Source organism: Gymnoscopelus braueri (genome assembly GCF_963280865.1).
Source record: "Gymnoscopelus braueri genome assembly, chromosome: 3".
NCBI classification, from domain to species: domain Eukaryota; kingdom Metazoa; phylum Chordata; class Actinopteri; order Myctophiformes; family Myctophidae; genus Gymnoscopelus; species Gymnoscopelus braueri.
Window position 1 is genome coordinate 4,346,653 of NC_137612.1, and position 23,893 is coordinate 4,370,545.

General features: G+C 39.9%; 1 protein-coding gene across 1 annotated transcript; it reads left to right on the plus strand.

Moving 5' to 3' along the window:
- The first annotated feature begins 5,048 nt into the window (after nucleotides 1–5,048).
- LOC308082451 (rac GTPase-activating protein 1-like) lies at nucleotides 5,049–17,103 on the plus strand. Its single transcript, XM_080424202.1, has 17 exons — nucleotides 5,049–5,172; nucleotides 6,468–6,579; nucleotides 8,830–9,032; nucleotides 9,490–9,635; nucleotides 10,049–10,127; nucleotides 10,637–10,690; nucleotides 10,877–10,948; nucleotides 11,208–11,322; nucleotides 11,511–11,656; nucleotides 12,084–12,248; nucleotides 12,347–12,442; nucleotides 12,608–12,806; nucleotides 13,219–13,324; nucleotides 14,903–15,035; nucleotides 15,236–15,338; nucleotides 15,918–16,026; nucleotides 16,293–17,103. The coding sequence occupies exons 2-17, from the start codon at nucleotides 6,477–6,479 to the stop codon at nucleotides 16,381–16,383; spliced, it is 1,920 nt and encodes a 639-aa protein (XP_080280328.1). The 5' UTR covers nucleotides 5,049–5,172; nucleotides 6,468–6,476; the 3' UTR covers nucleotides 16,384–17,103.
- Nucleotides 17,104–23,893: the final 6,790 nt, after the last annotated feature.

The following is a 23,893-nucleotide window of genomic DNA, read 5'->3' on the forward strand; positions in this document are numbered from 1 at the left end:
AGGTCCTCACTCAGTGCTCTGATTGTCGCGCAATTGTCTATGCTTCTTTTTGAAATGTTTACCTTCCACTCGCATCTGCAAGCATATGAGTGCTGTACCCAGGGACACAATTTCTATGCACTTATACCCAGAGAGATTAGTGCATAAGACTATAAGACATACAAGAAACTGTGACCCCAAAGCAATGAATCAATATAATGATTAATTGATGATTTGATGCATTTCCTGCCACTCCACATGCAGCACCATCAGGTAGCCTATGACTGTTTTGCAAAAACGTGAAGAATTTGGCCAGTGTTCACATTACCATGATGTTTGCCTCAACACCTAATGCACAAAAAGTGATCTCAGTTTGTTCACTCCTATATTTTCTCTTATTTGACCGTAAACAGTTATGTTCTTGCAAATTTAGTTACTAAAATTCAATAACTGTGATATCACTCTGAAAGCAAAAACAGATTTACTGAGCCAGTACAGAAATGCTCATTCTGATGCTTGTTTATGAAAAATAACACTGGTGCAAATACATTGTGAATAAGCTACAGTTATGAGCACTGCCTGACTCTTCAAACTCAGACTTAGCCCGTTGCCTTGTCAACACTAACAAGCTTATTGTTGTCCTCTGTGTATACTTGTTTTATAAGAAATTTAAAGCTAGTTTTCAACAAATGCCCTCAAATGTATTTTTTCCTGGTTTTAGTTTGAATGTTTCTGTGACTCATTTAAGCAACATGCTGCACAGCTAAAACTTACATTAATAAAAAATTATAATATTTTATAGAGAATTTCCTCCCTCAGTGAGACTGGACACACACGCTACGCTTTCTTTAGTTTACTCCTAATTGCATTGGGGGTAAATGGTAAAGAGTACTCTCCAAGCATCACATTTCATGAAATGGAAGGTAAAAAGTTCCATTGATGTTTTTGCTCTGAAGCATTGTGGGAAAGGAGCCTTTTCCAAGAAGCACTCTGAGTGGCTGATTCAATGTGTAATCAGGTTATTTCGATGGCCTGCACACATAATGCCATCACATAACTATAGACTCACTCAGTATCAACAGACAGTCAGAGAGGTGCTGAATGTAGTTTGGTCAGTGGTGTAACGTTCCCATTTGGCATCCTGTCAAATTATAGTTTAACTGGGGTTTAGCTCCATATTTTGACCTGTTCTGGCTGCATTATAATTTTACACTATTTATGAGTCAGCAATTTACATGCCAAACAGACGTTGACTTTTTCAGTGGTTTTGTTTTGTTTCTTTACTGTAGATAAACATGTTATGAACATGAATGAGGTGTACACTGAAGTGGAGGATAGGATCATCTCTATTGAAAGATCACAATGCTTGTTTAAATTGTGGTTTATTTAGACGAGCAAACTTCACCCATACTTTATTTATACAAACATCCACAGGATGTCCAGATAGAGAGAGGGTCTTATGATGCATTTTCCTAAGTACTGTAGAGGTATGTTTGCCAAGTGGTCCCCATGAGGCTGCTTGTGGATCCATTACCGTTCTGATGGTGCAAAGGGGAAACCCTAACCTTAAAGTCAGCACAATTCAGTGGTGCTTGTTTCTGAAACTTACTTATGAGGGCTTACTAAACATTCTTCTGTCCTGGAAATTATTCCCCCCCCCTAGTTTGAGTATTGTAGTACATTGTTTTGTGTGACCAGCATAACGTACAAACCTAGAAAAGTGCGCTAGAAAATAATGTGCAAGCCTCTTGAGCATAATGCAAATGTTATAGTGAAGGTGAAGAAATATCCAATATGTGGCTGTTAAAGGAGCACTTCACCCATTTTCAACCTTATCTTCATATAATTTGTCTTTACTAATCGTCATTACAAGATGGCACAGTTTTTGTCTACAAACTCTGCATCTCATTATGTACAGTTCAGAAAGCTGCCTACCAGTGACATCATCACCGATGCGAATTCCAAGGTGTTAGAAACTACAGTCTTTCTCTTCCTGGAAAGCTAGAATGCTATAATAGAAGCCGCTGTTCTTGTATAAATAAAAAATAACTTTTATATTGTGTTTGAAATGACCAAACCGGCCTAACGATGATGTCACTGGTAAGCAAGTTACTGAACTGTCCACACTCACTCAGCCCTCCTCTGAGACAGGGCAAGTAGGCAGAAATAAAATGGCATCTTATAATAAGCGAGTGAGGACCAATTATATGAAGACAGGTTGAAAATGGGTGACGTGGTCCTTTAATAGTCTGAAAAAATAGATTTGTCAGGTGGACATGTTCCAATTATTTGGCCTCATTAATAATGAATTAAAAGCTAATTGTATGGGGCCACCAGAAACATTTAGGTATAAAACAATTATCTTCTGAGAGGAACTGCTCCATTTCGCAACAATAATGATTTACTGGATTACTTTTGGCAGCACATTCTAACTCTTGATGCCAAAGTATACTTGTAGAGAGAGATAAGAGAGAGAGAGTGTTGTCAGTCCAAGAGAAGGCATGTTGGTGCAAAAAGAAATGTCAGGTAGTTAAATAATGGGCATATATAGAGTTGAATAATTGATAAAGACGGAGAGCCCATATTGACTGGCAACCTATTATCTCAAATAAACTCTAATGGACTTGCAGTCACTGAGAGGCATTGTGAAAACAAAACACACTAACCAACGCTGGCACACACACACACACACACACACACACACACACACACACACACACACACACACACACACACACACACACACACACACACACACACACACACACACACACACACACACACACACACACACACACACACACACACACACACACACACACACACACACACACATACACACAAAATTGATGGGGACTCCTTTTTATGAGTTGGAGTGTTAATATGAACTCCATCTTCCCCTATATGACAGGAGGAGGAGATGTATGGCCAGGCCTCCCTTTGCATTAAAAAATTACATGCCTTCAAAGAATAAGGACGTTTTCAATGACAGGTTAACTGGCAGCAGAGTGACATCCTTGTGCACTCTCTCTCTCTCTCTCTCTCTCTCTCTCTCACACTCACACACACACACACACACACACACACACACACACACACACACACACACACACACACACACACACACACGACACACGACACACACACACACACACACGACACACACACACACACACACACACACACACACACACACACACACACACACACACACACACACACACACACACACACACACACGCACGCACGCACGCACACACACACTGTTGAGGAGAAGTAGTCAGACCAGTTCGTTGAATATTTTTAATGCTCCAAATATTTGTGTCTAATAGCACACAAATAAGATACAATATTGATTGTCAAATATGTTTATATGTTAGTGTTACATAAATGATAAGTTATTTACTTGAAATATACTCATTTTGTCTTTGAATGTCTGTGTTCCGATCATTAAGTCTTACACAGCTGCTGCACTGCACCTAGATATGCCAACTGGAAATGATTAATGATGCTATGGGACATATTCCTTGTGCCAGGCGTTCTAAAGAGGACACACACAGCCATTGTCTAGTTCACATGATGTAAGGTTTTCACACATAATGTTACTTTATCTTATCTTGATTCCCGGTAGTGACAGCAAACTGCGCCTATATTTGACTGTGCACCATCACACACACACACACGCACGCACGCACGCACGCACGCACGCGCACACACACACACACACACACACACACACACACACACACACACACACACACACACACACACACACACACACACACACACACACACATTTTTTTTAAATAAAAAAATACAATAAGATACAATAAAATGGTATGTTATATATTGGCAGAATCTGCTTTGTTTGCATTCATTTATGTGCCAAAAGAGTGACTCTGAGAGCTGTTTCACTGTGCAATGCACATGAGAAGAATATATCCATTTCTAATCAATTGAGCAATTATTGAAGATATCTCCCCAATAAGTTGAAGGGTAAATTTAGGTCTGATAAAGTGATAATAATGATGTACCGTGCATGTTCAAGTCATGTATACTTTACAATATTTCCGACCATTTTCCAAAGCATGCAGTCATTTTTTTAACAGCCAATTTAACACAGTTCTTATTTGATGCGATATTAAACAAGTCTATGGGAATTTAGAATGGGAAAAATAACCGTGACCCACGTAGGATGTGTAAATTACATCAGACATCAGTCCTTAAAGTGTCCAAATTGTGCTTTAATTACTTCAAAAGACATACTATTATTAGATTGCACACTAAATTTGATTAAATGTGGACTTACAGAAATACATTATTAATGTTGATATAATTGGAATTTGGATATACAGTGGTGTAAAGTAACTAAGTACATTTACTTAAGTACTGTACTTAAGTAACATTTTGAGGTATTTGTACTTTACTTGAGTATTTCCAATTTCCAATACTTTTACTTCTACTCCACTACATCTCAGAGGCAAATATTGTACTTTTACTCCACTACATTTATTTGAAAACTTTAGTTACAAGTTACTTTTGAGATATAAATTATGATACAATGAAACATACATTAACCACTTTAGCCCTATTTAATACATAGGCTATTTGAAAATAGCCGATCTACAAGCTCACAACGCGACGCGTTGTGAGCTTGTAGATCGGCTATTTTCAAATATTTAGTACTTTTACTTTTGGTACTTTAAGTACACTTTGATGCCAATACTTTTGTACTTTTACTCAAGTGTTTTTTTTATTCTGGACTTTTACTTGTAACAGAGTGTTTTTATATTGCAGTATTGGTACTTTTACTTCAGTAAAGAATTTAAGTACTTTTTCCCACCACTGTACATATATAATATATATTATACAATATTCAATAGGCTAAAGGAATTTAAAACTGATGTGGACTCATTGCCGTTACAACCCCGCACTGGTGGGGGCGACAGAGTGCACTCGACTCTCTTCCGGAAGAAGAAGACGAAGAAGGAGGGGCGCCGTTTTTCGAACTTTCAAAGCAGAACTGATAACAGAAGTTGTGGAATGTGTGGAGTTACTTAGTTCAGTATCACACACATAGGTGTGGCTTTTACAGGCTAACTCTCGTACAATTTAGTCATCTAATCTTAGTTTTTTAACTTGTGGAACCCGGGCAGCATTACATGTTTACAACATCATTACAAAGGAGAACCGGTGAGTTTCTGTTCTTTTCTACTTGACTAACCGACACATTACCTGATGGGAGAAGTTATGCTAACTGCTAAGCTATTCACACTAAATGGCATGTTGTGACGATCAGATCGCTACATGTTAATACACGACGGTGTTGTCGGGTCTTTTCACCCCGAGTAACGTTACTTTTATTTATTTATAAAAGTTTATATAACTTTATTATGCCTCAGTGTAGCTCTGGTCCATAGCGCTATGTTACCGTTGTCAATAGAAACATTCCATTGACCAAATCTGTAGGGGGCGCAGTGGAGCAACTAAAAGACGTTTTCCATCCGGTGGAATATTTTCTTTTCTGGCTAAAAAAGTGTATTTTAGACGTGAGGTGGGGGGCTCAGAGTGTTCCCACTAAGTAGAGTAGGCTTTCAACGTCTTAAAACCCGTATTTGTTTTGGTGAGTAGCGAAAGTATGTTTTATTTATTTACTAGAGACAAACGGCTGCGATACCGCGGGTGTGCGGGCAACGGCTGAAAAGTAACATGGCGTTAAAGGAGAACTCCTTCTAACGCTATGGACCAGAGCTAGTCTCAATGTAACATCATCTGCCACTACTCAACTCAGCCATTTCTCTGTGCTAATGTTAACGTTCATTGGCTGATCTACTAGGACAGTGGGTTTCAACCATTTTCATATCAAGGTCGATTATTTATTCGGCATTTGAGCCACGGCACAGACCACCATTTGAGACTCTCAGACCCAAAACTTTGAATATGTTGTTGTTGGATAAGATTTTGTCCACAATTCCATGCTGTATTGATGTTGGTACCATAGGATAACAGGCAAACGTTGATCAAAATAAAAAATCTTCTACATTCTCAGTGGAGCCTTCTTGTAAATTAAGTAATGCAGATGTTTAACAATAATTTAACTCTTGAGAGTGGACCCGTAAGGGTCCATTTGGTTTACAGGTTTAAACCTGGTTTAAACCAGGTTTACTGGTTTACAGGTTTCATAGTTCATACTCTCAAGAGTTAAAGATCTAATAAGGGTCCATTTGGTTACCAACTCTCCATTGATTTAGCTGGGGACCACCTGGAACCCCTTCAAGGACAACTGGTGGTCCCCAGACCACTGGTTGGTTGAGAACCACTGTACTAGAATATAGTCTATAGACGTAATGGTGGAGTCGTCGTCTGGTGTCAACCTGCACAACCAGTTCCACAAGCTGCTGATAGATAGTTTATATAACTTTATTATTAGTATGTCTCAATGTAACATCATTTCTCTGTGCTAATGCGAACTGATCTCTGATCTCTAGGCTACAGACATGATGATGATGATGGAGCCTCAGTCGTCTGGTGTCAACCTGCACAACCTGTTTAACAAGCTGCTGGCCCATGTGGACGTCCTGAATGAAGGCATCGAACCACGTGAGTAGTTAACCACTGTAGGCCAGCGTTGCCATGTCGGCTTATTATAAGCGACTTAGGGCTTGTTTCTATAGTGTAGTTGCGTATTTGGGCTTGTTTCCTAAATGTTGTCAAACCAGTGGTTCTCAAACATTTTCATGTCAGGCACCCCCAAATTAATATGTATTTGTCAGCGGACTGAAAATATTTTGTGCCAGGAGGACCCTGTGTACCAGATTTTTGTTAAAATGTTCCAATTTCTTTTCCAAGATTCTTTTGAAAATAGCAGACCTACAAACTCACAACGCGTCGAGCCGCAATGAACTGTGAGCTTGTAGATCTGCTATTTTCAAATAGCCCAGGCATACATATAGTTTTACAGTGTTCATGCGGCCTAGTTGCTTCTTTTGGGCTTGTTTTCATTGACCTGGTTGCTTATTTCTCTCACAAAACCCAACGACCGCTTAAAACTAGGATCATAGCGACCCTCCAGTCATATCAAACACAGATGAGATGGGAATCTTTAAAAATGTATTGAGCCAAACTTAACGTCTTATTGTACATAATGCGTGAAATCGGGTGACATATATAGACATACTAACTGAACATAAGCTATTAAAATGGACAATTCCACTCATCTCTCTCAAAATCTGGCACCACTGGTCTCACTGTAGGTTGAGGCTCTGGTATGTGACACCTCAATGTGTGCTTCAGGAGGACTTCCAAAACAGTCCTGCATTGTTTTGATGGTAACAGGTCCAACAGGATAGGTGGGCACTAGGGACATCTGGGCACCTTGATGTAAAATAGGCTATCTTGTCCAACATCAATGTTAAAAAATCTAAAATGTAATATTTGGAAAATGTTTTGAAGTAAATTACACATGATTAGAACATGCTTAAACATTTGACAATTAAGGTCTAATATTTCTACAATTGCTACAAAACCTGTATATCCAGTCATTTTAGGGCATCAACAAGAAGTTGAAGGATGCATTTAAGTCTGATAATGATGTACCATGCACGTTCACATCATGTATACTTTACTTTACTTAATACCATTTTTCAAATATATATATTTTTTAACATTTTGGACAAACTAGCCAATTTTACATCGAGGTGCCCTAGCGAATGTTTTGTAATAACAATCAAAATCTATAAAGAAACTAACTAATAGTAACTAATGTTTTCAAATAATTGTGGTGGAGTAAAAGTACAATATGCCTCTGAGATGTAGTGGAGTAAAAGCACTGAAAACTGGAAATACTCCAGTAAAGTTAAAAAAATACCTCAAAATTGTACTGAAGTACAGTACTTGAGTAAATGTACTCAGTTACTTTACACCACTGGTTTTGATCTTATAAACTCTGATTATATTCATCACTTTCTATAGGGTTTGGTTTGACAAACACACACCCTATAAATCAAAATGTTGCCCAGTTTTAATCCAATGTTTACAAATGTAAAAGAACAGCCCAACAATGCTTAAATACAGTTTAGAAATAATTTCTTACTGTTTGTTGACTCAATCACATAGTCATAGAGAATAAAAACATGTCTCATGGTCTGTCTGGATGGTGGTGGTGGGGCTACTTGTCTTTTTACATTTGTTCACTGATTGGGTCTGAACATTGTGGCTGTTAAGAGCAAATGTACCATCAGAGTCCCTGAAAGGAAAATGAATGTTGCTGATTATGGAATTAATTATAATATACTGTAGGTTCATTGTGATAAATAAAGCAATCAGGCTACACTGGCTAGATTAACTGTGCGGTCTTTGCATACAAACATGTACCACATCTGTAGTCTACTCTGGTGCAGCCCAAGACGGCTGGGAGAGTCATTGTGGCGGGGGTTGGAAGTGGCTTTTCAACATTTCCATCTGAATAATGAAAGGAGTACTATTGTTCTTCTCTTTGCATTAGATTGGGTAACTTTTTCCTTTATGTCCCCTTTCTGAAGGCCAATTCTATGTATTCTTTTCATTCTCACTAAATGCTTGAATTTAGCAGACACATTTTGTCTGTATATATATGCCCTGTATATATAACATATATAAAACAACGCAATGTGACATACCTCTGTTTGACACAATGCTGTACCCCCTCCAACTATATATACTTTACTTTACCCATTTTCTTAAACTGGTTTTATTATATGTTGACACTTGCTTTGGCAATGTAAGCGTATGTTTTCTCATGCCAATAAAGCTCCATTGAATAATTTATAAACAGATCAGAGTAAAACTATTCTTCTCCTGCGTCCAATCCAGAGTTCATCCAGTTAGCGGTGAACTTCGATGAGTGCCGCAAGAAGTGGCTGCAGGCGGATGTCGACCTGGGTTCCTGTAAGGAGGGGCTGGCTAAGGCAGAATCTGAGAACGGGTCCCTGGAGGTCAAATTGAAGCACGCTCGAAACCAGGTGGACGTTGAAATACGCCGGCGGCAGAAGGCTGAGGCAGAATATGAAAAGCTGGTTGGTATATTAAAGCTTCTATGTCGTATAAAATCGAAATGGGTTTCATGTCGATTTTCACAATGCCCTTAAGACTGTCAGGTCGAATTGTTGGAGCTTTTGTGCTAATTAATAATAACTGTCCTGATCTATAACTTATGCATTGAGGCTACAAGTGTGTGGGTGCTTTTTCTGAACTTTCCACAGTACTATTGCCAATACCTGGAAGGGAGAAAAAAATAAGACATTTGAAGTTGGCAGTTGGTCTTCTTAGTTATAATTGTTCATACCTTACTTTGATGAAGATAGGCCACTGCTTTATAAGCCAATGCATTACTTTTTGTTCACTAATGCTCATTAATACTAATAATAATCACTACAATAATGTTTCAAATCGCATAACGGGACGTACACATTTTTCCAGTCGTGAGATTTTATTTAGCTTTTAATCCATGAATCTGCTTGTTTGTGGGTCCAGGAGCGTCAGCTGCAGCTGATCAAGGACCTGTTGATCTCAGAGAACAACAGCAACAGTGTTCACCTGAGTGAGGAGCAGCGCTCTGCCCTGGCCTTCCTCAGCGCTCACTCCCAGGTAGCGAGGGCAAACCTCAACAACAGCCGCAGGTGAGCATCATAACCTTTTCTGTCAGCTCCATCATTTTTGTAATGTTTTCCTGAAGAAATACAGTTATGATGATGACCCACATACCCAACCTGAAGGGGAAAATACATGCATGTAGAATAAACATTAATCAAAATAGTAGACATGAATTTAGGCTCCTTTTTAATATTAATATTAGCTTCAGGTCTTCATACTCAATTTATTAGGGTCTGTAGCCCTCCTAGATACCAAGTACAAGAACTTTATCAAGCGATTCAATTTAATCTATATATCATATTAGTCTACCCCATAACACTGAAATCTTGAATTCTGAACTTCAGTTAATAGAATCCTGCAAACTACATGCAACTTAATGTTTTACAAATTATAAAAGATTATATCCTGATTATGTGCTTTCTCAATTTTTTTTGTACAGGTTAACTCGCATTGATGAATCGGGCCAATCGGCCTCCTTGCTGTCAGACATTAGTTATGACCAAACAGATGACTCTGTGGTATGGTTACCCCTTTTATATATCTTGTCTTTTTGTTATGCATTGTATAATAATGGTAGTAATCCACTGATTCAACCCTATGACCCCTATACTCCAAGCTGACAACCCGTTTGGTGCTAACCCATGCTTAGCTTGTAGATGGGCTATTTTCGGTGAAGAGATATGGTGTAGAAGGGGAAAAAGTAGGAGACTAAGTAATACTTAGTCTCCTACTTTTTCCCCTTCTACACCAAATCGCACACACTTCGCTGGGTCTATACTTAGTAAGTATAGACCCAGCGAAGTGTGTGCGAAGTACAGGCATTAAGTAGTTAGAGAGGCATTCAGGGATGCACCCAAAATACACTTCCCAGTCAAAATTTGGGGAAATGCAACGTGGCTGTATTCACACTACTTATTACTACCATAAATGATTGGAATTTTATAGCTTATGTACAAGATCCCTTATAATTGTCTATTATAATTAAAATTACTTGTATGTTTTTATTTATCAACATCTCTCTCTCCAGGACTGGGATTCCTCTGTGATGAAGCATGTGAGATTACGCAAGCGGCAGAAAAGAGTGAGTGATGTGTCACATTTCAGTAAGATTTGTCCACAAAGCCTATTGAGCTGTCATTTTACCGTAATACATGCAGCCTGTAGGTTCTGATGGTCATCCAAACATTGACAGTGGCTTGCTAGACACTTAAAGGATGTCAAGTTCAGTTGATGGTAAAGAGATTTTATGTCCTTTTTTCATTCTCAGCGTTCCTCCAGAAAACTCTGTGATGCTCCTCCACAGGCAGTGAAGAAACCCCGTTCCACAGGGCGAGAGAGGGTAATGATGACCTCTGGCACTAACATGCTCAATAGCTGTGGCATAGATTTTATTTTTTAAAGTATCCATAATAATAACTCATCTCTGCTGTGAATGTGTTGCCTAGCCTCATTAGAAGATCAACCTAACAAATAGCAAGATGGAGAAAAATCCACAACTGCTGTTTGTTTGATTGTTGTTGTTGTTTTGTTTTTTATAATCAGTTGAAGTGGAACTGTGTTTGTTGACAATCGTATGAAATGTATGTCTCATTATTCAGATTAATGAGTCTGTGGTAGCCAAAACCACCATCACTGTCGTGGCCAATGGTGGGCCTGTTGAGACCGTCTCCACCATTGAGACGGTGCCTTACTACTTACGCAGTAGAAGGACTGGTAAGAACCTTTTAACCCATCTTCATTTGAGCCTGGAGAATGATCTTGATCTCACTGAAACCTAGGTTTTAAGGAAACATTTTCTGTTAGTTCTGTTGTTAAACCAGTCTGACTGCTTTCATTGTTCCTTTATTGTCATGCAAGTGAAGTTTGGTGGTTTTGAAGTGTGACACATGATCTCTCTATAGGTCCAGCATGGGCAGATACGACCACTACAGATCAGTCTGAGACAGCCAGTGAGGCTCCCTGTACGCCGAGAGCAAAGGTCCCACCTCCACCCAGAACTCCCAGAGCCAATGTCGGAGGAAAGAAACACCAGTTGATCCCTAAAACGGTATGAGCCCATATTTCACTGACCTGTTATGGCTATGAGATGGGAGGGAAGTCCAGCATTGCCACTGAAGTGCAGTGCTGTATTTATGGGGTGAAACAAAAGGGACGCTATAATGCTGTTAATATGCATTTCAGTTAATTGTCGATGGTTATTATTGTCTATAGAGACATCATCTATCATACAACCAGTTTGACGGAGGAAATCCCCCTTTCTGTCTATTTTGTTCAAATCCCTTGATGCATTTCACAGGCAAGCACCAGCCTATCGTGTCCATATTGTCTGTGGCCGACATCAAACTGATTAATATTTTCAGTTTTATGGACGTATTTTACTGTCATTTTGTGGTCTAAATTAATCAAAAATAGCGTGTTAGTTGCAGCTAGTGAACTGAAATCTAAACTGTCATGCACTCATCTCTTGCACCAAGGTTATCAAGTCTGAGTTCTGTGTACCATGTGGAAGGAGAACCAAGTTTGGTAAGATGTACCTGCGGTGCCAGGATTGCAGGATGGTGACCCATCCAGAGTGTCGTGACCGCTGCCCCTTGCCCTGTAACCCTACTGCTGTTAGCACCCCCGTGAGGAACACAGAGGTACTGCATTGCTTTTTTACCCACATTGGCACGCATTCCATTCCCTCATGTGTCAATGTTTCTTCACTAATACTCACGTCCATGTATCCTGTGTGCAGGCGACCCTGGCTGACTTTGCTCCGCCCACCGCTCCCATGATCCCCATCTTGGTGATCATGTGCATCAGGGAGATTGAGCGTAGGGGAATGCGTGAGGTGAGGATGGCTCCAGGCCTTCATTATCCTTCTACAGTCCTAATTTTCCCTGTCTGTATTGTAGGAGATATGTTCTATTATTAGTCATTTAATGCACCTGTGCCAAATGTGAAAGGGTCAAACGATGACCACTGCTTTTCTTGGATCGTTTTTTCCTTCCCACAGGTCGGCCTGTACCGCCTTTCTGGCACTGATCGCACAGTCAAAGAGCTGAAGGAGAAGTTCATGAGAGGGAAGACTTTGCCTTCCCTCAACAAAATAGACGACATTAATGTCATCACGGGGGTTCTCAAAGACTTCCTTAGGAACCTTCCAGAACCCCTGCTAACCTGCCGCCTCAACAAAGCCTTCATGGACGCTGCAGGTCAGTTCCTGAGACGCTATTTTTTACACAATTACACAATTATTTCTCTTCTGAATGTGACGGTCTTTGTGTGAATATTGCTCATAGTAATACAGCGTTGGCGTGTAAAGATCCAGATTAAAGTATCTTAAATTGTGTTTTATAATTTCCAACAAGCCTTACAAGGTCTTACAGTTATATTTAGAATGTCTACAATACACAGTTAATTTCTGCTATACACGGTTAAATTGAGTTTTTAATTTACTCGAGGCCTTGCTTGAAATATAGTTTTTAAAATATCTTCAATGTAACCTTCTGAAACACACAGTCACACAGTTAAAACTTAGTGTTGCCTTAGGTAGTAATAAAGGACCTCTTGCTGCAGCAGAGGGCAGAACCCAGCTGTCAATCATTAGTCTTGTTTTGCCCCCAGAAATCCAGGATGAGGGCAACAGCCTCGCCATGTTTTACCAGACGGTCAGCGAGCTGCCATACCCAAACCGTGACACCCTGGCCTGTATGATGATTCATCTGCAGAAGTAAGTCCTTTTTTAAAGCACTGACACTCCCAGATGCTTTCAATCAGCTTTTTAATTTCTTCAAGGACCCCCAGATTGATATGCATCGTTAGTCCACGGACCCCCTTTTGATACCATTCTTTATCTCTGAGTCCTCTCTGTATCTACACTGGAAAATCCTCAGTGTTTATTTAACTCTAAAAGTGTACCGTAAGGATCCATTTGGACCCTTGGTGGTCCTTGGACCCGACGTTGAGAAACGGTGTGAAAACTGTCTCCCTACTAGTCTCAGTCTCATGCACTCCTATTGACTCTGTACCAAACGTGCAGTGGTGGAAAAAGTACTCAAATTCTTTACTTAAGTAAAAGTACCAATACTGCAATATAAAAATACTCTGTTACAAGTAAAAGTCCAGAATAAAAAAAATCTACAAGCTCACAACGCGTCGCATCTTGTAGATCTGCTATTTTCAAATAGCCTATGTATAAAATAGGGTTAAAGTGGTTAATGTATGTTTCATTATATCATAGTTTATATCTGAATAGTAACTAGTAACTAAAGTTTTCAAATAATTGTAGTGGAGTAAAAAGTACAATATTTGCCTCTGAGATGTAGTGGAGTAGAAGTAAAAGTACTGAAAATTGGAAATACTCAAGTAAAGTACAAATACCTCAAAATTGTACTTAAGTACAGTACTTAAGTAAATGTACTTAGTTACTTTCCACCACTGCAAACGTGGCTAAATAACAACACACATAACCAGGAGAAGTTGTGTTCAGTTGCTTCACATTTGTGATAGGAGTGAGTGGCTTATAGGAAGCAATGATTCACGAAATTATTATTCCGGAGTCTCCTATCTAAAGAAAATATACTTTTCATAATAACATTAACTTGGGGGCGCCTCCTGGCCTAGCGGTCCAGGCGCATATCACATATAGGCTCTAATGCGAATCCCGTTCCCGACGACCTTCGCTGTGTGTCACTCCCGTCCAGTGGTGGAAAGTAACTAAGTACATTTACTCAAGTACTGTACTTAAGTACAATTTTGAGGTATTTGTACTTTACTTGAGTATTTCCAATTTCCAATACTTTTACTTCTACTCCACTACATCTCAGAGGCAAATATTGTACTTTTACTCCACTACAATTACTTGAAAACTTTAGTTACTAGTTACTTTTCAGATATAAATTATGATATTACGAAACATACATTAACCACTTTAGACCTGTTTTATACCTAGGCTATTTGAAAATAGCAGATCTACAAGCTCACAACGCGTCGCTTTGCGACGCGTTGTGAGCTTGTAGATCGGCTATTTTCAAAAAAAATTTTACTTTTACTTTTGGTACTTTAAGTACATTTTGATTCCAGTACTTCTGTACTTTTACTCAAGTAAATTTAGAATTCCGGACTTTTACTTGTAACAGAGTACTTCTACAGTGCAGTATTGATACTTTTACTTAAGTAAAACATTTGAGTACTTTTTCCACCACTGCTCCCGTCTCTCTCTCCCGGTTTCCTGTCTCCCTCAACTGTGTAATATCGATAAAGGCCCATTAACTTGATGACCCCACTCCTTCCTGTTTGTTTTTCCTAGGGTGTCCAAATTTGTGGAAAACAAGATGGACGTGAACAACCTAGCCAGGGTGTTTGGCCCCACCCTGGTGGGCCATGCTGTCCCTGACCCAGACCCAATGACTATTTTACATGACACCAGCAGACAGCCACGGGTAAGTAGAGATGACTGAGCTCAATGCACTGTGGATGTGACTAGTGTTTTCCCCATGTACAAAATGTGAGCACTGATCCAGCCCGTTTCCTGCTTTGCCTTCCAATGAACGTTAATGTTAATAATTTACCACATGACTTGACCTATGAGCCAATACTCCCTCAGAAAAGTATCTGACCGATGAACTGCTCCTGTACCCAGGTGATCGAGCGCTTGCTGAGTATCCCAGCAGAGTACTGGAGTCATTTTGCCCATCCAGATAACACGGACAATGGTGAAGACATGCACACGCCTGATCTCCAAGGTAAATGATCTTAATGGATGGCAGAGTATACTGACCGATGAGAGATCTGCTGTTTGGGAGGAACGAGATAGACATGGGCATAAAATAGAATACATTTGTTGTAACGAATGGTAGACCGTTCTACAGCCCATATCCTCATATACTCTGATTCTGAACAAAAAAAAGTAACAGGGCGTGGCTTCCACAGTCCTGTTACTTTTCTGACGCACCTCGTATGTGCATATATAACATAAAAACATATTCTGATATAATATCTCTAGAATAAGTGTGAGAAACCAGGCCTAGATGTTTCAGTGACTACTTATCGATGGGACTGTTTGACACTGATTTTGATCATAATTATGAATGTTTTTGACACTGATTTTGATCATAATTATGAATGTTTTTGTATAGCACTTTTTAAAACATGGATACAAAGTGCTTTGTAACACAAGAAAACGGTACAACAAAATTCAATCAAGATTCAATTCAATCAAAAATGAAATAACAAATAGGGGGAAAAATCTTATATAAAACACGGATAACAGAGAAGAAAGAGACAATCCAATTTTAAGATGTATTCATGGTTATTTGCTGCAGTGAGCATATTGGGACCAGTGACCACTCCAGAGCATCATGCGATGACTAAAACACCGTCCTCCAGCTCGCTCTCCCAGCGCATGAAGCAGACCCTCTCCAGCACCACCTTGTAAGTACACACCCATGCATACTCTGATTATATACTGTACTGCTCAATCATCACGGTTTTAGTTGCTGGCATTGTATAGTATGTGTAGTGGATCAATATTATGAATTAGGGGCATGCCAGTAGCTGACCTGATTGCCAACGTAATCACAACGTCCCCACTTTCATTCTGTCTGGAGATCTGTGTTCCATATTTTTCTGTAAAAACTGCCTAAAAGAGAAGAAAATATTATGAATTGGACTGACTTTTTGTCATCACCCCTCCGTAGATTCGGGAGCAAGAGTAAAGCGTCGACTCCCTCTAGTCGGCATCAGTCTACTCGACAGAATGGCTACTTTGCCTCTCCACAACTGAAGTGAAGGTTATCGGGAGAAAAGTAGAAAAGTACCCATATTGTATCACTGGGTTATCTTATCTACTGCAATAACTGTATTATTCACACAATCATATGGGAAAAACTACTGTGCAATGTAAATTTTATTTCTTAACACTAACCCTTTCTTGCTATGAAAAAAGAAATCTATACATAATATATCTTTTATATCTTTTAATGTTGATTAACATATAGTAACTGTTTTAATGATGAAACAACTCCTGAACTATATAAGTGCCATTGTCTGCTATACCTTTTATGAGATATGCATTCATTTAATGTGTTGATGCATCATGCAACCTGTGGTTTTAACCGCAGAGGCAGGTGCTCTAGCACATACGGCTGGGTTTAACTCTAAGCGTTTTTGATTGCTGTAAAACTTCCACTAATTGTTTTTATATTATAGCTTGCTCTATGTCTTTGTCGCATGAAACTAAACTTTAGTCTTTTTTTTTAAACGATTGAATGTAAAGTGGCATTGACTTTGTATTGCTGAGGGATTGTATTACATTTTGCACTGTATCTGTGGAGCCAGCCATGTAAAGGTATTGCCTGAAGATGCACACTGTACCACAAGAGGTTGCCATTGCATCATTTTTGACATGCTAGCATGTAAAAATGATTTCTTCACTGTAAAGAGCCAGTCATTTCTGACACTCCTTTTTTTTTGTATGATCAACAATCATAATAAAAAAGGATAACCACTTTTCACTGCCCTCATTGAACTTGACGAGTAGGAAGGCGACACATTAATTAAATCAATAGTATGTAGAAGTGGAGAGTATGGTGTAGGGGTTACGGTAGCAAAAGCAACACACCCAAAACCAAACAAAATGGTAGACACTGTAGAAGAGTCAGAGCTAGAGGATCCCGCCTAAATCTCCTCCGGGGGAACCGTCTCATAGGAACTCTCCCCTTCTGATTGGAAAAGAGTAGGAGAACACAACAGTTAGGAAGACTGACACTGACAGCAGTCTGATAATTCTATGAAACAAAAAATATGCAAAAGCATAATTCAGCTAAAGAAACACCATTCCAAAAGCAGGTGTACAAGACCCCTGTAAATAAGATTTCTACATAAACAATATTTTAAGATTGTCGGTCGGTCGGTCGGAAAAACAGCTCCTGACCTCCAAGTGTAACAGTTGAGTTTCCACCTCAGAAAGCCAGATGCTAGGATCAAATTAAGAAGGCAGAAAGCAGAGACTAAGTGCAACAAGAGATGTAACAACAAGAGCATACAAGCACAGTCAATTTACTCTCATTACAGTATGTGATAGTGCTCAGCCATCTCTACATGTAACATGCCAGGGGTGTGAAAATACATCGTAAAGAGCTTTGGAGAAAAAGGTGCTATATAAATACAGTCCATTTGCATACTGTATGTACAACTTTAACATAAGGCCAAGAACCATAGATCACGGCCCTCCTGGAGGGCTGTCACACTGATATAAAATTCACATGTTTGTGTGTGTAGTATACTGTGTATATAAAACCTTTATTTGACTAGGAAGTCACATTGAGAGTGAACATCTCTTTTACAAGTGAGACCTAGCCAAGATAGGACCAAAGCAGAACAAAACTAGAAAAAGTGCTCCTCGGAGCACAGGTCTCCGCCAGGTCAGGTACGTTATTCTGGCCTCCTGGTGGCGCTATAATAGGCCAATGTGAAAAGGGTGCCAACCGTGCCATTTATTCTTGCATTGACACTGCATTCATGATTTGAGGCATTTTGTTCCAAAAATGTGTTTTGCTAAATTAGACCTGCTGGTGGCGCTATAACAGGCCAATGTGAGAAGGGTGGCATTTCTTCCTCGGCCTAGTGGGAATGTGCGTGTGTATACTTTGAGGCTTTTTGTTCAAAACGGACCAATCCTGCAAACTTTGGAAGCCAACCTTAGCCAATGAGGATGGAATATGGGAAATCTGATAGATCCGTGTTGATCGCATGACTATAGAGATACTGTGTACCGATTTGCATGACGTTTGGATAAAATTTGTAGGAGTAATATAAAAAAATGGGTTTTGCACAAATCGGCCTCCTGGTGGCGCTATAACAGGCCCATGTGAAAGATTTGGGGCAGAGGTTCTGAATTGGCATCCAGGGAGAGAGTGTGTGCACAGTTTCGGAGCAACCGGGCCAACGGTGCCGGAGATTAGCTGGTGGCGGACGGACACACACACACACACACACGGACGGACGGACGGACGGACGGACGGAAAACATACTCTCTCGCTATGCCTTCGGCCTGGCGGAGATAACAACAGACAAACACAGCAACAATAACAGCAGAAGTACACAACAACAATTAAACAAACTAAAATGATCAAATACAAACATATATATATATTGTAGGTAAATATGGGTATTCATTATTGCCTTTTAGGATGCAGAAGTGAGAGATGGTCAAATGTCTTTCTTTAGCTGCAAATTGTTGCATGACCATGGGCCTTAGTACTGTAGATTAGAAGATGCTCATCTTGGCTGCCTCATTTCAGACAGCAGGTACCATATTATATACAATACAACCACTTTTGACATTGTCACTACCATGCATGATTTTATGTACTTTGGCAGTTTACCAAGGATAACGTTAAGAATAAAAAACATGCCAGTGTTTCATCCTTTGTATTACCAGGGATGGCCAGTCAACTACAAAATACAGTGATTTAAACAGAATGTTTACGGATTCTCTTGAATGTAAGTATTGTATTTTGCTGTGTTGGGACTTGGGATTGTGTCTTGCACTATTGCATGTTGAACCACCCTGTACCCTGTTCCCCCCGGAGTCCGGACACCTTTCTCTTTTTGCTGCGCACATAGTCAACTATCAAGTCTATAGCTACTGACTGTAGCTGACTCCTGAATGCATTGATGATTGTGTTGACTGATAAAATATATTCATTGTTTAAGCTCAAATTGTATCATACAAAGCTAGGGTTGAACTAAAAATAAAACATCAGAAGACTTTTTGGGTGTGTTATTTTTGCACACTTTGGGTGCGTTCGGAAATGCGCACCGGGAGCGCACTCGCCTATTAGTTTGTATTGGCCAGTGCGCTCGGTGCTATATTTCCGAACGCACCCTATATGAGTATACGCAATGAAACTAAGCCAAAGGCAAATTGACTTTTACTAATACAAATTTAAACACTCAGGGATGCAAAATATGTGTAATTTTTTACACTTTCAAAGTAAAATTATTACCCCATTACAGTAAGCGCAAATGTGTCATGTAAGTTGTTATATTCATGTAACCTAATGTTGAACATACTTCATCTTAATTTTCCTTCTTGTAAATTAAATGTTTCCCATTGTTATGCAAGATATACTTCAGTGAAAGGATCAGAACATACTATAGCAGTTATCCCATAGACAGGCAGACGTGGAGTTGAATGATAATGGAATTTGGCTCATTGTTCCAACAGTCATTACAGCTATCTCCATAATCTATTGGCTGAGTGGGCAGGCGATGAGGTCCGGTATTATGAATTAAAGAAGGGATCATTTATACTTCTTACAGTTATTCCATTAACAGTAGCTGTGGAGAGAGAACCAAGTCAGCCTGAACTCATTGACATACATTTTATACAGCTTCATTCAACACAGTGCTTCAGCAACACAAAAGGCCCTTTGAGATGTGAGCCTGGCTGGTTGGAGGAGAAATGAGAATATGGTATAGTGAAGCCTTCTACGAAATTAGCTTATTCTTTGCCTCTCTCCCTCACGCGCACGCACACACACACACACACACACACACACACACACACACACACACACACACACACACACACACACACACACACACACGTGCGCACGCACAGATGCACACCATGCATGGCTCAGAAAAGGCCCTTCAAAGAATGTTTGAATTTCAAATCAACATTAATAGTTCATTAGCCTGCAATAAGGTCTCCTGAGTATAAATCTGTCCTCTCACTGGGGGATTTAGTGTTTATTTATACTGTATGGTGGAGTAGCATCCAGTCAGCGGCTGCAGACATCAAACAGCTGGCTGTGTACAGCTCTGTATTCCACCAGGCCCCAGTGTGCATTGATAGATCTCAGCCAAGCTGTGGGACTACAAGGGCCAAATGAGTAACTAGTCCAATTAAGAGCTCTTAAATAAATTACAATGTAAGCTCGTAAACACACAACAACATCGCAATTTAATTCCTCTCTTTATATGGTGAACTGCAGGCGGTAACGACAAGAAAAAAACAAACAGTTATCAGCATCCCTGGAAGCTGAATACAATTCATATGCATGCAGTTATTGCTCTTTATTGATTAATGTTAAGTCAATAGGTACTGTAGCTGTAGTCATGTGACTGAATGGTGACTGGAATATTACTTGCTTTAGGTTGTGTTCAATAATGTCAGCAGCTCAAGTCAATACCTGACTCCAACACTAGCCAATTAAACCCATTTAATCAATACACATATTGTATATCAATCAGTGCATTTGTAAATTTCTGTCATGTTAACCATGAGAACAAAACATATTCATTGCGTGTGTGTTCTGTGTATACAGGAGAGTGAAGAGAGTAGAGAGTAGGCACTTTATGGTGCAACACAGGTCCCTGAGCTGGGAATCAAACTGGGGATGTTACAATGAGGTATGTGGTGTGCCCATGACAGAATGAGCCAAGACGCACCCGCACCCCATAATTACATTTCTTATATGAATACTGTCCACATATTTTATCATTTGTAAGTGTCACTGTCAGCTCTGAAGTCTAGAACATGAGGTTGGAAGATTGAGCAGTCCCTGAGCTTTAAAACAGATTCAATATGTATGCTATAGCTACAGTATTGACCCTTTTCACAGACGTGTCATAACAGGGTTAACACAGCTGCATCTTATAACATAATTAATGGTTGGTTACATTTGATTTATGTATACCAGTTCGCAAACATTTACAGTACTATTGACTATTGTCAGTGTTTGCTCTTTGGCTTACCCAAATCAAACATAATTACAGCTGCAGCTGTCTTATAGCCATACTATGACACGCCTGTAAAAAAGAGTCCATTGGTATTCCACGTTTTTTTGACACCGTTGCCTTATGAGACCGTTGAATTATGTGACAGTCTTTCAGATCAATATCCTTTCCAAGAGGTGTCTTAAACTTGTGACATTAGGGACACGACTACTGAAATATGCTCCATTTCGATGTTATTGTTTAGCAGTATAAAAAAAGAGAAATCACCATAGAGCCAAACCCATGAACCCATGGGGCAGGCATCTGCGCTCTATACACCCACCTACAGTCACTTGCAAATAATGATATGGCAATTTGGCCTCCTATGTCCCTCTTTCTATTTGTTCTCCCTCTCCATCCCTCCTTCCCTCATCTTCTCCCCCGCTGCCTCTCCACCCCTCCTTTGAATTGAATCCCCGTCTTCGTCGGCTCCTGTGCATGGTCGATACCTTGTTACCACAGAGAAATCAATTATCTCGGCCAAGCAGCAGGGGAAAGAGGCAATAATGAAAGAATGCCCCTCCCTCCCAGGCAATAGCCATGGCCATTAAATATGAATTTATCATTGGCTGAAGAGAGTTATGAAGCCAGTTGTATAGGCCTGCCTGAGTGCATGCTCTCTTTCCAGTGTGAGCTCCAAGGCGTTAACCGGTTGTAAGTGGAAGCTGATGAGCAAGCATTTGTCAAATAGAGGACATTATGTGTCCCAATGCTGTGCCCTAAACTTAAAATGGAACTTTTACAATGCCGGGATAAGGAGGGTGTGTTCTGGAAAGTGCCATATCCATTGTCTGTCCTGATCAGCGGATCGCACTCATAATATCCCCTTCAGTCCACAAGTCCCCCAGTAGAGTGTACTGAATGCATAGTAGCTACATTGTTTAACCAAAAGGCTATTTAGGGTCTCTGTGGTGTATTTCCACCTCATACACTGACTCTGAATGATAGATGTGTCAACCCGAAGCCACAGTGTGATGGCAGACAAACATGGCAACTGGCACCGGACTGGAGTGTGGATGGCAGACGCTTTTCAATTAGACATTTGAGCGGCATTTTCTCAGGTGACAAGGGAGGTCGGCGGTGGCGGTGGTGCCACGGATGCCTGACGAGGTAGGCGGGCACATGCCGGCGTTCTCTGCCTACTCTGCCTGCCCATTTGGGCCTATAATGAGCCATCCCCATGTCCTGTCTGACAGCTGCTGCGAGGAGGGCACCAAGAGAAGAGGAGAAAAAAAAACGTTGCGACCATCACCACAGTTGAGAAAGAGGGAAAAGTGCAAATGAGACGGAGGGAGGAGACAGTGAGTGGATAGATAGGGAGGGAAATGTGTAATTCGTGCTTGCTCTTAAGGCAGCAATACATTTCATTTTAATGGGGCACCACAGCAGTAGACGGCACTCAGCAGTCTGTTGTGTTTGATGCCAAATTGTGCAGAATAAACAGATTTGCTGTGCAGCTGGTCCACACACACACACACACACACACACACACACACACACACACACACACAGTCACACACACAGACGCACACGTCCTCTCTTTCTCTCCACCCCTCTGAACATACCAGACAAGAATTAGAGAAATCATCACAAAAAGATGCAAGTGGTTTGATTCATTTTCTTCCACTCAACTGAGCACTCATCTCCAGCTGTCACACACTGTGAAGAAAGGGTATTTGTTTCATTATGGACAGGAGTGAGCAGTGTGGTATTAGTAAAAAACAACATGTCACATCTGACTCTTTTCATAGATGCTCTTCAATCTATCATGTCAGTCCATTCCACACACACAGTCTGTCTGAAGTCTCTGCAATGACTCGTCAAGGCTTAAAAACAGCACATTGTTTCTTAGCATATGACAATATGACAATCACAAAAAAAACACATTCACATGATGAATTATTTTTTAATTAAGGATAACAAAATTTCAAAGGCAATCTTTTCAATATGGTCCTTCATCTGAAAAACAAACAAATACACGTCTGTGAGCTGAACCTTTGAGGACACACAATAGTGCAACACAGATCTATTTAAAACTTACATTGATGCTTACCCACTTGGGCCCTATATACATTGCTGTAGTGAATAGCAAAAGTTGCAAATTTTGCAATTTTTTAAAGGTTTTTGAATTATATAGAATTTTTTTTGTAACATTTTGCATGACCAAAATATAGTGACACCAGTTTGAAAGTGGTTAATTAATCTCACATTTCACCTGTTGGGCTCCTGGTAAGGTCATGCAAAAAATATGCGTAACAATCTTCATGGAGTCAATTAAAGCTCCAAAAACCTATTATAGCGATAAGGCAGCTTGTATAAAGACTGGCTGCAAAAAGATAATGTCGTGGACAGGCTACATTAACTAAACCTACCCACTGCTTAGAACTGTTTCATTGAAGTAGTTGAAATACACGGAACCACAAATATGGCGTGAAGGAGAAGAAGTAGAAGAAGATCACATTATTGTCATTTAACATTTAATTAACATTAATTTGTTCAAATTGAAGGTAAT

Excerpts from the sequence above, each read along its gene's own strand:
- LOC308082451 (XM_080424202.1), top strand. The coding sequence starts at position 6,477 with ATGATGATGATGATGGAGCCTCAGTCGTCTGGTGTCAACCTGCACAAC. Across the intron at positions 10,691-10,876 it reads TACGCAAGCGGCAGAAAAGA|CGTTCCTCCAGAAAACTCTG; the intron begins GTGAGTGATGTG and ends TTTCATTCTCAG. Across the intron at positions 11,323-11,510 it reads CTTACGCAGTAGAAGGACTG|GTCCAGCATGGGCAGATACG; the intron begins GTAAGAACCTTT and ends ATCTCTCTATAG.